Consider the following 17,945-nt stretch of genomic DNA (forward strand, 5'->3'; position numbering starts at 1 on the left):
CAGTGGGGTCCCATCTTTGGCATAGAAATCACTTGCCCACCAGCATTTTACAGTTAATAGTCATAAAATCGAATGCAAAAATGTTGAAAGTCAAAAAATCGAAAAAATAATGTCGAAAAAAAAGTTTGAATTTCTTTTTTAATGTTTTTTATTCGAAATGGGGGGGTTCCTCCCAAGCCCCCCTTTTTTTTACATGTGGAACCCCAAAAAAATATATAAATAAAAAATAAAGAATTCGATTTATTTTTTTGACATCAAGTTTTCAAATTTATTGTAATTTGACATTTTTTTTCGATATTATGACTGACCACCGCATTTTACATATTGGAAAGGGTCCTACAGGAAGGTCATATCCTCAGGGGACAGCAGTACCCTATTGACTGTTGTACTTTATATGCCGTGAATGTGTGAGCCCACGCAGAGAAACGGCGTGGGGCTTAGGCACCTTTTGAAGTTTACTTTGCCGTCCTGCACACATCAATGGAATCAGTAAACAGGTTGGCTAGGGACAGCTAAGCAATTCTGGGAGAGAGAGGGTAATTTAAAGAGGAAACGGGAAGTTGGAAGGTTGCAAGAGTGAGGTCAGAAGGTGGAAGGAGGACGACCAAGAGACCAGCAGGAGGACAGAGAGGAGTGTGGAGGTGGTTGGAGAGAGGGGCAATGCTGAGTGGTTGGGAGCGAGTGAGAGAGTGAACGGATATTGGGAGAAAGTAGTGGTAGTGAGTGGGTGGGACGTAGTAGTGAGTGGCTGCAGCAGTATGAGGTAGTGAGTGGTAGTAAGAAAAGAGGGGAAGTAGTGGTAGTGAGAGGGAGAGGTAGTGGCAGTAGAGGAATGGGTATTAGTAGATGTAAGGAAGTAGAGGTAGATATGCAGTAGTAGTAGACGTGGTGAGGCGGTCGTAGTGGAGAAATGGTAGTTGTAGCAGAGAAGTAGTAGTGGTGAAGAAGCAAAGTGGTAGTAGAGATGAAAAGGAGAGACAACAATGGGGAGAGGAGAGGGCTAGTAGCGAGTAGAGTATTAGTGGGCTAGAAGGAAGCAGTTGTAATAATAAGAGGAGGAGTTTAAAAGTGGGGAAAGTAAGAGGAGGAAGGATGTTAACATCTAAGGAAGGAGGAAGGAAGGCAGAGTGAAACATTAGGGGACAGAAACGTTGTGGGGAGGAGAACACAGAAAGGAAACAGAATAGAAGGGCAAGATGAGACTGTGCGTAACTGGCACGTTATTCCAACAGGGTAAATGCAATGCACTGTTCCCGAACTCCCCCACAGAAAACTAAGCATGTCTAGGAGAGGAACAGTTAGAAGACCCTTAGGGAGTCAGTTAGCCGATGGATCAGGAAACCATTGAAGCCTTAGCCCAAGGAGAAAGACAGTAGGGGCTACCGAGCCTTAGCACTACTGGTGTTACGGACACCTAGGCTAGGGTGGCAGCAACCCAAGGAAGACGATAGAGAGCAGGTCGGCCATAGCGCCATAGACCACAAGGATCCTTGAATATCTTAAAACACTGGATTTCTGTCGTAGCTCTGTATAATTCCCAATAAACACAATTGAACCATCTTAAGGTGTCAGAGGAATTCTTTGGTAAGGATCTATGTGATCACTGCGCCTCTGAAAATGTCAACCAATAAAAAAGTTGACTGCAATTACTGCGAGGTGCAGTGATCACATGGATCACCAACTCCCTTTTCCCCATACCCGTATACCATTTTCTTTCGGTAGCATACTTCTGTGTGTTCCGCCGACTCTGCCGACTCCCCTCTATCGCTGCAGAGCAAGTCCCCCCACTTATGTGTGTCGGAGCGGCCGCAACAGGGTCCTTTTTCTTTTTTTGCCCTTTCTTGTTCCCCGCTTTCCATGTAATGGAAGCGGGCGACCCCCTGCAACCCCCGACTCCCATTACAACGAACAAGAGGAGCAGGTGACACCTCCGCAACCCCTGTTCCTCTTGATCAGTGTACAGTACTGCACATTTTCCCCGTACCAGTTGGAATTTTGGTACGGCACAAATGTGCAGTACTGTATTAGTCTGAATTTTGGTGGAAACATGTTCTTATGATAGATTCCCTTTGGTAATACCATGTCACACACTATAACTCTTAGGTTTATGACATCAGAAAGGTTTTTAAACAAAATAGTAACCCCTAAAGATCTTGACACACTGACACACGCGCACACATACGCAAGCACCACCTTTCTATCAAGTGTATGAATCCACTTAGCTATTTTACCACCTTTACCAGGATGTAGGATTAAAGTACTCAACTAACCGAAACGTGAACACTATTCTCAATGTGGCTGTTTGGGATTGGGGCTTGGGAATGAGGCTCTCTCCAGGTCTAAGCTGGGAATCAAACACAATAATGGAAAAGGTTGTCAAATCCGCCCGCTATTAGTACAGGCAGTGGACTCCTAACACCTAACTCCCCTTAAGGACTTGCGTCCTAAGAGGAGGAACACATTTGTCAGAGGGAGTAAAAAAAGGGAACTCAGGAAGGAAGAGTGAGGGATAGATGGAACTGATGGAAAACCAGCTCCAGGGGAATATCACTGAATACTGTATGGCCTATTCAGTATTGTCTTTGGACAGGATTCTCAACCATGACATACCTCTTTCTTGCTGCTTGCGGTTCTCGATGATTCCTGGTGTGTCCACAAAGGACACCCTCTCTAGCAGCTTATGAGGAAACTCGATTCCGATCAGCTTTTCCAGGAAGTTCTGGCCAAACTTCTCCAGGGGCGAGAAGGATCGCCCGCTGTCAGCTGCCATCACGATACCTTCGATAGTCTTTACTTTTGGCCCATGCATAAGGACTGTGAACTCAGAGGTAGTGGGCTCCGCACCTGTGCAGGAAGAGAAAGCCTTCATGAGCTGTTAGCATGGACAAGTAAACAGGTCTGAATCCATCAAACTTGAAATAACACCCTTATAATTTTCCTGATCAATAAGGCTGATACATAAATGCTCAGTTTGCTCATATTCTATTTTGTCGCTAGTGTCAAAAAGGTTGGATCAGGCTAGCCCAAAGAGCAATACCCAAAGGGCTGGTCTGATATGCCGGCTGGCGCTGGTTTTGAGGCACAATGAAGGTATGCTTGATGACGTAGTGCACAGTGCAGCGAGTAGTTCTGCCCAATATTACTGGCCCCAAAATGTACAGATTTCATTGAAAAGCCCTCCCTCTCCCCAGATGCTACTCAAGCAGTTGGTCTTGATTCAACATTGTGGGTCCCTTCGATTAGATCCCGAGGATTATTTTCTGTGCATGCTCGACGCAGCAAATAAACACACATGTCCATGCATAAGGAGTCCATAAACGCTGAGGGAAAGTGCTTTCTTTTGATGACTGACATACTTTTGAACTGCTCCCCTCTCATCTGAAATGCTGCAGTCCATCCTCCTCCAACTGCACGTCTATCCGCCTAAATGACCTCACTAGGGATTGCAGATCTTGTGCAGCTGCTGGAAGCCAGCTGCGTGGTCTAACATCATCAAGTCTAGCACCCTGCTGATGATCCCGTGCGAGGGGCCATAGGCTTTGCAACAAGTGACCGCTCCGCACCGTGGAGAATATCTTGATGCCAGGTGAGGCTGCTTGCTTTCAGCCACTGTAAAGGTGTTTGAAAGGGACCAACTAGTGAAAAGATGCAGTGCCAATGCACTTTACGCATACACGCGTTATCAATAACCACCATCAGGTGATCAGGTGATAAGGACGTGCATGTCAAGTCCTCAGAAAGACCTCCTGAGCGCTAAAGATTTGCCATGTACATCCTTTCTCCATTTAATAGAACATGCAGACCACACTGTGGCAGATTTCCAGCTGCAGCAAGGACCTCAGATTGTCCTTTTGTATTATACTTTGTTGGGTGGTGAGATATCACTCACTGCCAACCACATTTAAGTGTAGCATATGCGCAATAATAACTATTGGTACACACATGCAAATGGTCCTCCAGGAGTGTGAACAATTTAAATGTACCACCAACGGTAATCAAACATGATGGGATTATAGGCCAGACCAGGATTTGAAAGAGCTGGCAAAATGTACTTCCCATGCTTCCCACGGAGATAAGAGATTCTAATGTTCCGGCCATTCTATCCTCCAAGCTACTTCTACCTGCCTTGCACCTGTAGAGTGCTAGAAGCTCTCCACATGCCCAGAGTCACTACCCTTCCACTGACCCTCAGTCCTCAGACTTACACCAACCCAAAGCCACTAGCTTTCCCCCCCAACCAATAGTCGCTAGCCTTAAACCAACCTGCCATGGCTGGCATGGCCATGCTCAGCGTCACTGACTTTGCACCTGTCCAAAGTTACCAGTTCTTTTTAATCTAGGGCAGTGGTCTTCAAACTGGGGGCGGGGCAGGGGCTAAGGATGTCCGGGTGATCCAGACTCTTCGAAAAGGGATTAAGATGACTGTTTTTAATATAAAAAAAAGATTTAGGTGACTGCTATTAATAGAAATCCTAAGAAGTAGAAAATCTGCTTATATTTTAAAGAGCCTAGGCCGCCCACGGACATCCTTTGGGCCCTGTAGGGGGCCCAGAAACAATATTTTTACTCAAGAAGGTAGGGGGGCTCGGTGTGAAAATGTTTGAATACCACTGATGTAGAGTCGCAAGAATTGCACTTATCTCAGGTCAGGTCTTCTTTATTATACCTTTTCAGTGTCTGTAGGAAGGTCTCAACCAAGAGTCACTAACCTTGCATAGTTCCAAATCACGAGAGGTTCACCAACTCAGACCGATTCGCTTGCATCTGTTCAATATACCTAGCCTTACACCTTCCTTGAGGCACTCGCCTTGCAGTGATCCACAGTAAAGAGCCCTGCGTGTGTCCATGGTTAGTAGCATTGTGCCAAACCTAGCTAGCTAACATTGCTTGACCGTTTGATGTGCATCTACACAAAGCTTTGCTCCTGCCCAGAGTAGCCATCCCTGCAGAGCCTGGCACCTATCCAGAGTGGCTAACCTTACCCAAATACAATGGCTTTCATGATCCCAGAATTCACCTAACTTCTACCTGCATGAGATCACAAGCTTTGCAGCTTTCGGAGACACTAGCCTGTCACTCGGTTAGAGTTAAACGCAGTGTTGCTTCTTGGAGCCTCTACCTGCCAAGAGTTAGTAGTTTTGTACCTGCTGGGAGTAACCCATCTTGATCCACTAGCCTCGCAACAGAAAACGAGTTGCCGATGTAGGCCTGTCCATGTTCGACAGATTTACACCTACCTATTCCCAGTAGCATTTTCTGTGATCAATGATGCTAGCTTTTTAGTTGCCCAAATCAATGGTCACAAGCACTGCAACTAACCACGTTCTTTAGTCTAATAGCTATCAAGAGTGGCTAGCCTTGGTACCTGATTAGAGTAACTAGCCCAGACTCACACTAGGAGTTCTTACACTTGTCCCTGCCGGAGTCACTGACCATGGCACATTTTTACCTGTGTACAGCTGGTATGGGGATTCGTCCAGCCCCAGCAAGTAGTTGATCATGGTGGATTTGCCAACACTCCATGGTCCAAGGAACAGCACCATTGGCTTTGATGTGATTTCTCCATCTGGGAAAGGGGACAAGAGCAGGACACAGGAATAGACAATGAGTTTGTGTTGTGTGCCTGCTTACAACCCGACTCGCACAAGCAATCCAACAAAACAACTGGCAGGAATTTCAGAATCCCCAACTCGGAGCGTCACAATATGAGCACACAAACATTCTTTCTCCCTTGCAGGCTGCAGAAAAAAGCTTTGAATAGCTTGCATGCTTTCTGGAACGACCAGGCTTCGATCATGCAGCATACTGTATATGGTCACGGTGGCGATGCCGCAGTTAGGACACAGCTGCTAAATGGGGGGGGGGGTGCGAAGTTGAACTCAGTCCTTTTTTTTTTTTAAACACGCCCCACCCAAGCATTGTTTAACTTACTGTCATGTTTCTTTCTATTAAAAGAAGTGAGAGTAAAGTTGAACAATGCAGTGGAGAGGCCTGATCCAATGTGTTCCGGTTGATCTACAGTGAGTTAGCAGTTCTTAGACAGGAAGAGCAAAGTGCAAGTTGGATGAGTGCATGTAAGCCCAAGTTAACCTGACCTTTCCCACGTAACTGGCCTTTTAGAAATGAGTTGCCCTGAAGGACTCTGTGATCTTCCTCACCCAGTTTCCCCACCAGCCTTCCACCTTTGCCTTAAACTGTAAACGAATAACGAGAAATCTGTTCATAGTGTACGCAATTGGCCTGTGTTTTCCGTATAACTAGCTAAACGCTTTGAAATATATTGTGTTTCTTGTGTGGTTTACAGCTTGAGGTTTTAGCCAGTTGAACTTAGTTTGCACAAGATGATGTAGTAGGCGGCCTCTGCAAAAGAGGCCAACTATATGCTCCTGTTCGATAATCTGGAGCAACACAAATTCGCAATAGTCTTGTGTGTGTTCCTCCCTTTCCGACAATTCATGCACAGAATATGTTGTGACGATGCACTTTTCTTGTCCTAGTTCCAGGTCCGACCCAGACAACTTCGGCTCTGATATTATTCTGAACTTAGAGACCATCTAGTTTTTGTTATTTATTGTTTCTATACTTATTTGTGGACGTTAAGTGAGTCCAGTACCTGTTGATTTTCACTACCAAAAATAGTATGCTTAAGATCAGAAAAGAGACCTGAATTTATACTGATTATACACTTCTACCAGAGGTGTTCAATATGTAGACAGGTCAACAATACAGGTATCAGAGGCCGTCCCTCTATAGGAGGCCTTTACAAAATGATATTGTTTGTCTTGGTAAGGGGAGGCCAGGTATTAAAGGGGTACATTAAGGGTAATGTGTCTGGTGCATTGAAAAGGGACAAATGGTGACATGGGACAAACATAAATAGGTTGTACATTAAGGCAATAGACCGTTTTCTAAATAAATACAATTTACATATGTACAGAGGTTTCTTGTCAGGGTAGGACAGGCTGGGCAGTTTGGATGGGGGAGGGAAGGTTATTAAAAAGTTCAAGAGTGCGACTTGACTTGTTATCAGGTGAAGCTTGAGCATGGTCATAAATAGTTCAATTGACAAAAGTGCTTAGATGCCAGGCGGAAAGGGCATTCCAGTGGTGGGGAGCAAGTATGGAGAAGGTGTGAGCAACTGGTAGTAAGTAGCGCAGAGAATGCAGCTGGCAGAGAGGTTGTAGAGAGTAGAGGAGCAGAGTGCCTGAGAGTGAAAGCAGAAAGAGATGCAGTCACCAAGGTAACTACCTTGCTGACTGCAAGGTAGTTGTGGGGCAAGGACTTGAATGACAATGAAAGCAAGGTGTACAAAGAAAATTGAAGAGGGTGTGATTTTGCACTGAAAGCCAGCTGACATGGTAGTGGTAGGCTAAGGTGGGATAGGATCTAAGTAGGTTGTAGATGATGTGTGGGGTGTTCCAAGGTGTCAGGAGTGAAGGGGCAATAGAGAATATCTGGGTGTCATCAGAAGAGGTAATAATGGAAGCCAACGCATGAAATAGCTTTACAGAGAGATGGCATTAAGAGTGAAGAGGAGTGGGCCCAAGACTGATCCTTGTAAGACACCCACAGGAAGGGAAGTGGACGAGGAGGTGTTTGAGTTCCATGAAATGAAGAAGGTTTTGATAGATAGAAGGTCACCTAGTCAGTTCTGTATCCTTAAAGCAGAGGAAAGAGTTTTGAAGAAGGACATGTGGTTGACAGTTTCAAAGGTGGCAGACAGATCGAGCAGAATAAGTATGGAGGAGAGGTGGGATCAGCAGGCAGCGGCAAGACATTTCAGACATGGGTGAGTGAGGTTTTAATGGAGTTAACTTGCAAAATGTCTTTTGGAGGGGGTCAGATAGTGTATGTTCCTTGCGGTTGTTGGCGATGCAGTTTAAGACATCTCTTTCTCTCTCTGATTTTGTTGTCTTGGGGCAGAGGAGAGGCAGTTCAGTAGAATAAAGATTGAGGAGGTCACCAGTCGGTTTTTTGAAGAGGGGGATAACTGTAGCCACCTTCTAGCAGGCCAGGAAGATGAAGGCAAATCGAGAGGGAGGAAAAATAAGGGGACAGGAGCAAGCTCCTTAATATAGTGGGGAACAAAAGGACCAATATAAGTGCAAAGTGGGTTGGAAAAGTGGCGGATGTGTATTAGCTTGACTGCAGAGGTAAAAGAAAAGTAAGACAGATAAGGAAGATTGGGGATTCCGAGGGGAGCAATGAAGTACCAGCGTAGCAGTATAAGGACAGTGACAGGCTGATCCTAGAGGATAAGTAGGAGGCAAAGTCATCAGCGGAGAGGAAAGAGGATTTGGAGCGAATTTTAGGTGGAGCAAGCATGGTTGTCCTCAGCTGTTGGATGACTGGAGAGATCCATGGTTGAGGTTGGGAGGTGTGAAGGAGTGTGCCTAATAGTGAAAGCTGAAGGAAGACAGTATTGAACCAAGTGAAGGTAGGTTCAATGGAGTGAGCAGGAGGGGGAGAGAGTGAGCTTTGAAGATGGTCCATGGAGTCAGGCATTTTACATTTTCTTTTGATGATGGTTGTGGGTGGGGGGGCGGTGCAAGAAAGGAAGGGGAACAGAGATGGTGACGAAGATAACGGTAATCAGAGGGTGAAACACCCAAGAGAGAGAGAACTGATGAACCAAGGGAGAAAGAAATTTGTGCAGCAAGTTTCATAAGGCGTGTTTAGGGAGTTTGCATATGTTACCCAGAGAGTGGATGGAGAGAGTGGTGTGCAGCTGTAATTGGTGGGCCTTGAACAGGTTGTGATTGCCCATTATAGTAGTAAATCAAAGTCAATGAAAAAGAGAATGTGAGTTCCGGGTGGAAGAGAAGGGTAGATAGTGAAGGTGAAAGCAAGAGGTTAGGTAGAGATGTTCTCAAAGGAGGGCGAGCAAAGTCAGAGGTCGGGGGAGAGGGGCGTAATTGCTGGTCATCAGAACATCGCCACCTGGATTTCTAATTAATTCAGGGGAGTGTCCAAAAGATGCAAAGTCTGCTTGAAGGTCAGGCAGGTTGGCACAGAGTTGAGAGGGGGATCCATGTTTCATGAGAGAGAGTTTTGTGTGATGGGAACCAAAGTGGTGGGTGAGGAAGGATATTTTATTATTATAGAGGGGGCTGGGCATTCCAGAGGCCCAAAGTGAGGTTAGTAGGAGAGCAATGAAGTGAAGAGGGTCTGGCGGACTCTATGTGGTGTAAATGAGGTTGAACTGGATATTGTGAGTGAAAGGAATATCCAGGTGCAGGGGGGTGGGGATGGGGGATGAAAAATGAGGGAGAGATGGGGAAGAGGGGCAGCTGTATGAGGGTAGGCGGAGGGTCCAGGAGAGAATGCAGTCAAGAGGTGGCAAAGCATGGAAAGTATGAAGATGGCGAGACAGATGTGTAAAGGTTATGGAGGAAAGGTCATACGATGGGGGTGAAGGCCTGCAGAGGCGTTGCTAGGGGGGGGCTTAAGGGGCTACAGCCCCGGGTCTTTTGGTTGTAGCCCTGGATAGAATCTCAGGGTCTACAACCAAAAGGCTAGCTAGCCCCGAGTCCCGACAATCCCGACATTAGTGTAGCCCCAGACCTTTTCCAGGCCTAGCAACATCCCTGAAGGCCTGAGGGAGAACAGGGAGGACAACTAGAGCAGGGGAACTGGCTGTAAGCTCAACCACGCCCAAACAGGGGAAAACAGATAATGACTTTGGACCTAGTCCGGCCATAACTTTGGATGTCCATCATAGGGGACACCTGGACTACTCACTTAGAAGGGAGTGTGGGGATCATGTGGTTCAAAGGGGGCCAATCAGGGTAAGTGGCAGATTACATTGGCAATACACGCTTACAAAACAAGTCATCCTTATTAGTAAGAACCTACGCTTCAGATAATTCATATCAGCTGCAGATAGGACATCAGATATTAAGATCGTATGTAGTTGTACATAGTAAATGGCTGATTTGTTGACTGTAGTTCATGGTGAATTAATGAGCAGGTTAGTTTCAGAATCACCAGTGGCCAGACTATCTAATGCTTTGAGTGGTGCTAAAAATGGAACAAATGCACTTAGCACCAGTCGGGCTGCTTGCGTAACACGCTATGGAGAAAACATGTTTTGCCCCAGTACATATTGCATAAAGAATTATGCAATGGAGCGAAATGGGGTTATCGAGTTCATTCTGACACGGGACTGGAGCAAATAGGGCTTGCTCCAGATTTCGTTAAGACCCTTTGGTAGAAAAGTTTGAACGAAGGTAAGAAAGCTGAGAACACAAGCTGATGTTACATTTTTATATGGTTATGCAAAAGGGAAAACAAAACATGCTGATATGTTGCTCCACTTTTCCAATGTGTAAAATGGGATTTTGTTTGGGACATCTTTTTCCTTGTATGTCATGCAGCAAACTAAGTCAGTCTTCATTTTTCCTATATTGGAAAACCTTTATGTAATATGATTGGGTGTAAACCCTGCTTGTTACAAAACTGGCACTACGTAAAGGAAATTACTCGTCTGCAGGCAGAGGTTCAAAGGTTAGATGATCTGGCCCGTACTTCCTCGTTTGGCGGGATAATGATGTCATGGCTTTTGGACCAAAAAGGAAGATACTGGAAGATATAGCGAGCATTTCCACAAAAACATCCTTGCTCTTAGTGTTTTTTTTACAATGAGCAACTACTGGATTGGCCAAAGAAAACTCCGCCCTCAAGCAAGGATGAACTATTAGAAGAATAAGTGGGCCTTATGTGTTGGGAAGAGAGTGGCGTGCATCCATCATCCTCAGGTTCCCGAACTCTCATGCCAAAACCACAACTGTTAAATAGCGAAGCCCATTTACCAAATAAATGTTAGTGTCTGCGGCATAAGCATGGGTTCACTCGTCTAAATGCAGGCATTTTACACCCATAACATTATATAGTTGTAATGCAGGGCAGTAGATTTTCGGATAAAATGGCAGATGGAAATGGAGAAATCTCGCTTTCTGTCAAAACATTAAGAAAGGTGTTTTTTTCTCTATTTCTTTCAATTATTTTGGGAAATTCAGTACTAAAAAAAATGATTCAAACGTTTCTACAGCAGGAGAGTTTTTTGTGGCATCTAGGTAAAATGCAAGCATTGGAACATAGGCTACAAAATCCACAATGCTGTTTCAAAGCATATAGCTTAACCAGTGTCAACCCTGCTGCCTATATTTCGCACGTATACAAATGCCTTTCCTCAGAACATGCCAACAGAAAGCAGCGTGCACAGTTCCAGTTCGACCAATCAGGTGCCTCATTCAAGCTGGATGGAGATCAGGATAATGTGGTACATTTTAAAGATCTCCGACAAGAGCAATCCGTTTTAGATACCACTTTACTTGTAACAAGCTTTTGTCAGAGGAGCAGGAGCAGGAGCACACTGCACCGACTTTCAGCCAGACAAAAGTAGGGGCATGTACTTAATCAAGAGGGCTATGAAAGTGCAAGGGTTCGTGTCTTGAGTGCCAAGGGACTCATGTTTGAGACCTTGATTGGTTAATACTGAATTTGGCTGCTGCTTAGTGCAGGAAGAGGAGTGCCAGACTGAGAAGACAAAACACGTGCAAAAGGTTTACATATATGAAGGATGTACCTCAACAAGATCCATTAACATGCCGGGTTTAAATGTGGATGGGCTTAACCCTGGCCTACTCTACCAGCCTGTCACCTACAGTCACATGACGCCAATTAATAATAGCCCTCTTTAGCTGTACAATCAAAGCTGCCTGTCCCTGGTCCTGATCACTGGACTCAAAATCCACAAATAGTTCAACATACAGCTATGACATCAGTAAGAGGAATGTAATTAAAAGGTATTACTACTCTTCAAAAAAATCTTAAATACTCAAGGTAAAGACATTTTCCGCAATAACTCCAATGTATGAGCAGTTACAACACACCAAAATATGCACAGAAAAAGCAATGAAATGCTCGCTCACATGTAAATGGATTGACTCCCAGTAGCTGTGGTATATATGATCCACCCACAATAATGCAGTCATCCCATTTTCCTTTACTCATTGGCTTAGACGGAAAGTTAAAGGGGAATATTAAAACACATTTTACAATATCCTCAACGCTGTTGTTTGAGTAGATGTTAGAATACTCGGACACGACAAAACAACACCTGTTTCCCCAACACAAATTATGAATCATTATTACTAAGATGCTGAAGCAGTGGGAGCTACATTTTTTCAAATTACTTCTATCCAGCTACATTTCTGGTTAGCCTTATCGGAAGCGCATATGCAGTGTTGGCCAAAAATGCCTTCACACTGGGTTCCCTATGATCCACAGATCTTAGTAGCCAACAGAAATATCCCCGGCCCCTCGTCAACCCAGCAAAGTAGGTTACTTTAAACTATGCTTCAATGAGAACAAAAACCCAGACGGGTCCTAGGACGGCCATCAGCCTTAAAATCAATACCAAAGCAACGTCCAAAACGAAGACAAAGCACAGCCAACATGAAGTTATAGCCAAAGACTATGGACAAATGTAATATGGGATATTTTTTGCAAAGAAAAGTAGGTTTTAAAAAATTGTTGTTGAAATTAATTGTGATTACATTGTGTATTTGTTTTTTTCTTGATATTTTACGACATTTAAATCCGATTCATATAAATGTGTGTAAATTTATATTCCATCCCACTCCACTGCAGCCTCATACTTTTTTGGTTGTTACGCTTCCACCACTTCCCTTGTATTGAGGCACCGTGCTCTGCTCTGGATTGCTAGGTTCCATTCCTCGTAGAAAATCAGCATGCAGATTCTGCAAGAAGCGCTAGAGCAAGAGCCTGAGTCCATGAAGCTGGGGGTCAACTCCTTCTACCCCCGCTCTCAAGAAAATCTGGCTTTAAGAAATTGAGGGACGCTGACAGAGCAGTCGGCTGCGGAGCCACGTCTGCATCCAGTTAAGGCAATAAACAGTGGCCGGTGATCCCGCGGGGAGCACCGAACAGCAGGGACAGCAAAGGCAGTATAATGCCCAAGGAGGCCCCTGGGGATTTTCCGGGAGTGACCATAGTCATCTAAGGCCACGGTGGCTAGACGCCACTTGGACGAATCAGAAGAGAGCTGACGAGAGAGAAGGAGGGACCGGAGAGGGATCCCTCGACCACAGAGGGATCAGAGCTCTAGAGGGAGCCAAGGAGAGACGTGCACACAACATCACACCACACCGGGAAGCACCAGGCTGGTGAGTCTCGAACGTGTGGGGAGCAGGCCCATTCATATTAAGAGAGACCCGAGGGGGCACCCGATGACAGGATTGCCACCAGGGAAGGAGACTTAGAAAAGCCTTGCCCTAGGAAACCGCAGCTGCCCGGGGGTGGAGGGGAGCCCATAGTGCAGCAGACCCATGGACTGGAGAGTAGGCGTGGCTTTGAGCCCTGGCACAAAGCAAGGAAGTATAACCATGTAGTGGGGGACAGCCCGGGGCTGCAAGGCTTTCCCCAGTATCAACGCTTAGCATCAACATATTACGGGCCCTGTCCCGCAGAACTAACCATTTATCCAATGGATATGTGGGCAACCTATGGTTACACAACAGCCAGAGAGGAGAGAAGAGCACAAACGCTTTCCCTTGCAGGGCAAGAGGAACAAGGGACGTAAGGAAAAGCTACTGGCACATAATGAATAACGCCCACCATCCTAGCTTAATAATCTGCTAACTTCAGGAACCCAATTTGGAACACGTCCTCCCTCTAGAATAAGGCGAATTACAAGAAATACGGCGGGATCCAGTCCACATATATTGGGAAAACAACCAGGGGTCTTAGTCACCAGCGAGAGAGGGCGTCCCTAGGAGGAAGAGGGGAAACCGAAAATGTCCAATAGTAGGGGAAAAGATCCACCACCAGCTTCAAAAGTTCCCATGAAACCCCCAGAGAGCAAACTCCAGAGGATGTGTAGTAAAGATGTTAGTTTTCAACAGGGAACGCAACCGGCCCAGGAACAAAAAGACCAGGGAGAATCCCAAACAGAAAAAGGCCAAGAACGGAATGTGACGCAGGGGGCAGAGGGACAGAATCGCAAACACAGTCCAGAAGCAAAGGACCATAATGAGTGAGGACCTGCCGTCGGCGCTTCATGAGCTAAAGTGCGATGTGAATAAAATGGAGGAATGGGTGAACACAAATGAAAGAGCAATACAAGTGACAGAGACTCAAAGAAGACGGAAATCTGGGTGGAACAATTGGCAATCGCGACCCATAACCTTGAGCTCCAGACTGAAGACCTAGAAAATAGGTCAAGGAGAGCAAACATCCGAATTACAAATCTTCCTGAGGATGTCTCCGATAAAGACTTGGAAACTGTGGCGAGAGGCATCTTTGAGGACCTTTTAGATGCAGAAGTGAAGCTAGAAGTTAGGATTGACAGGATTCATAGTGTAGGTCCCCAAAGAACGGAACCAGGAGCACGACCTAGAGATGTGCTGGCAGCTCTCCAAGACTATAAAACAAAGAAACAAATCCTGCAAACAGCAAGAAAGGTGAAACAAATTACCTACAATGGGTCTGTGATAGTGCATTTCCAAGACTTGTCCCAGATAACATTGGTAAAAAGGAGGAAAATGGCCCCGGCCTTGGGAGTTCTTCGGGACAAGGGCATCAGATGTCGCTGGATGTTCCTGTTTGGTCTGGTGTTTGAGTGGCAGGGGAAGCAATACCGGATCATGTCTGTGGAGGAGGGAGGGAGAATCTGGGGGGACGAGCAGGACTCAGGGGTTTCTCAGGCAAAAGCCCAAGGCACACACAAACGTTGGAAATGGTTGACGGTGTGGAAACCAAAGAGAAACAAGAAGGGAGTACCAACCCCAATAGAAAGGCCCTGATCTCTGATAAGGCCAAGAGAGGAGGCTAATTCCTGCAAAGTACCGAAAATCTAGAGAAGATCGAAGAAGTACAAGGGCGAACGGAATAGAAAGCCTGGGAAGGGTGAGCAATGGAGAGGACACAGGAGGTCTCGAGGGGGAGGGGGGTGTAATCAGGAATTGGTTGGGGAGAACCTGCTGATGCTCAAGTTGGGTTGGATAATGGGCTCAATTCCCAAGAGGGGGATTCGGGGGGTTGGCGGGGGGGCTTTAGACCGGTTGAGTACCCCCTGCAAAGGGAGGGGGGAAATGAGAGGGGAAAGGGGAACAGGGGGAGCCGGTGAGCTTGAGGGAAGGGGGAGGGGAGATGGAGTCTGATCAGGATCTGATGAGAAGCTATAGAATGGGTGGTCACCCCTACGACAATGGATAGGCACAATTACTGGAAAGATTAATGTGGAGGGACAGAGCAGACATACTAACACTACAAGAGACCCATGTACAGACCCGAGATAGGGAACGACTGAGATTGCAAGGTTTTGACCAAATATATCAGTCCACAGATAAAACCAAGAAAGGGGGAGTGTTGATTGCCCTACGGAATTACCTGGACCTTATAGTTACTGATATTGCTAGGGATGCCCAGGGGAGATACTTAGCTCTGAACCTGAAGGGGGCGGCGGGCTTCACGGTAGCAACTATTTACGCCCCAAATAAGGGACAAGACGCTTTCATTCAACATGCCCTGCTCAAACTTGATAAATTTGCGAAGGGACCCATAATCTTGACTGGGGACTTTAACATGGCCTGGGACCCCAAGAAGGATAGATCTACGAAAAACCAAGGGAGTCCATGCGATACCCTCGAAAGAACTGGTAGAGAAAGTGGAAAGGCTAGCGTTAGTGCACATATGGAGGGAAAAGGAAGGGGACAAGGAGGGGTATACTTTTTTGTCCCATGTCCACCCATCATCATCAAGAAAGAAATATGCGTGGTCATCCCGGGTACTCCTGGAAATGGTAAAGAGTATCGAGGTGGGGGCAATAATTCTATCAAATCACACACCCCTGATGCTGAACATTGCTAGAAGGTCAGTCCCTTTAGGACTTTCGAAATTGAGGTAACACGCCTTTTTGTTCAAGGACGAAACCTTGAGGAACGAGTTACAGGAGGCGACTGAGCGCTTCTTTGAGGACAACAATTTGGAAGATACATCCTTGCAGTTGAGGTGGGATGCCTTTAAGGCCACAATTAGGGGGGAAATTATTGCAATTAAGGCCCTCAGGGACAGGGAAGTAAGGCTTATAGAAAAAGATCTAGAAGAAAAACTAAAGAGGGTAATGGCTGAGATGGGAGTGGGAGCGAGTGGGAAAACAAGTAGAGAGTATAGAGCTATTAAAGGTCAACTGGAGATAGTCCAGGCTAAGGCAGCAGAAAGATCCCTGCAATTCTTAAGACAAAAATACTACATTAAGGCAAAAAAATATGATAGACTTCTGGCAAGGATGTTGAGAAAGGAAGAGAAGGCCAAAACTATGTTAAAAATAAAAATGGAAGAGGGGGTGGGGGCACCAGCACAGACACTAATGACATAGCCCAGGAATTTAAAAGGTTTTATACTGGTCTATATTGCTCGGCATACCCAACAGAACAGAGTCAAGAGGACTATTTAGGAAAGAGGGAATTGACACAAATAACAGAATAGTAAAGGGAAGCACTTGAGTTAGATATTATAATGGAAGAGGCCCAGAAGGTCATTATGTCATTGCCCAGCAATAAGTCTCCGGGTCCAAATTGGAGGTAGAGGGCAAATTACAGCTCTCATGGAAGAGGCCAAAGTAGTCCTGATCCCTAAAGAAGGTAAAGAACCGACACTATGTGGATCCTATAGGCCGATAGCCTTTATCAACGTGGACGCTAAAATCTATATGAAGGTCCTGGCAAATCACTCTGACCAACTGCTTCCAGGTATAATTAGTCCAGAACAGTCAGGTTTCATTAGGGGTAGATAGACGAGTGAAAACACAAGGAGGAGCTTAACTTATAGAAAGGGTGAATAAGAAGAACATTCCAGCCATTTTGGTAGCCATAGATGCCGAAAAGGCATTTGATAGGGTAGAGTGGAGGTTCCTGTTCCTAGTAATAAAGCAAATGAGCTTTGGGGCCAAGTTTCTAATCACGATAAAAGCCAACTACCAAAACCCATCAGGGTGCAAAGGGGTACTAAGCAGGGATGCTCCCTCTCACCCTTGGTCTATGGTATCTATTTGGAGCCACTCTTGGAGGCAATAAGAACTAATGGGGGAGATGGAAAGGATAGCATTTGGGGGCAGGACCCATAAGATAGCCGCCTTCGCGGATGATATGCTGTTGACATTGGGGGAACCAGAATGCTCCCTCACGGCAATGGAGAGAGAGAGATGTAAAGGTTCAGTTTGGTAGCAGGGCTAAGAATTAATCCCTACAAAAGAGAAATCCTGAACCTGACGATACCGACTGAGACAGAACAGGAACTCAGGGGTACCCTTCCATACAGATGGGTAGAGAAGTCCATAATTTACCTAGGGATCAAGTTAACTAAAACAGTGGGTGAGCTTTACTCTGCCAATTATTTGCCCTTGCTGGAAATTATAAAGAACAAACTGATTGATTGGGACCATGAACGATAACCTGGTTGGGCAGAATCAATCTTTAAAGATGGTTATCCTGCCCCAGTTGTACTTTTTCAAGACTCTCCCGATACAGGTCCCTGCCCCCTTCTTCCGAGCTATGCAGAAATATACAGGGAAATTTGTTTGGAACAATAAAAGACCAAGGATTTCTAGAAGGGTAATGACAACGTTAAGAAGCAGGGGCGGAATGGGGGAACCGAATTTGAATGTTTATTTTATGCAGCACAAATTAAGGTTATGAGAGACTGGTTGAAGGACGACCTGGAAAAGATATGGAGAGCAATGGAAAAGGCAGTGGTAGGGGGAAATATTGAGGAAGTATTTTTGAAGCCGAAGGGGGACAGACCAATCAATATGTACTCCAGTAATATACTCGAGGTGGTAGGAGACTCCTGGGATGAGCTCATACGGCGAGCCCATATCACTACTTTTCCATCTCCATTTACGCCAATATTTGATGATCCAC

The 17,945-nt window shown here is 45.6% G+C and overlaps 1 protein-coding gene across 2 annotated transcripts in view; it reads right to left on the reverse strand.

Moving 5' to 3' along the window:
• SRL (sarcalumenin) overlaps positions 1–17,945 on the reverse strand; it is a 211,609-nt gene that overhangs the window by 53,707 nt on the left and 139,957 nt on the right. For both annotated transcript variants that reach the window (XM_069646831.1, XM_069646830.1), the window contains 2 exons: positions 5,450–5,566; positions 2,611–2,844 (listed from right to left, as the gene is read on the reverse strand). In XM_069646831.1, the coding sequence (XP_069502932.1) occupies positions 2,611–2,844; positions 5,450–5,566 (351 nt within the window). The remainder of the gene's footprint in view (positions 1–2,610; positions 2,845–5,449; positions 5,567–17,945) is intronic.

This window comes from Ambystoma mexicanum, chromosome 2q, assembly GCF_040938575.1.
Source record: "Ambystoma mexicanum isolate Mex_15411 chromosome 2q, UKY_AmexF1_1, whole genome shotgun sequence".
NCBI lineage: Eukaryota > Metazoa > Chordata > Amphibia > Caudata > Ambystomatidae > Ambystoma > Ambystoma mexicanum.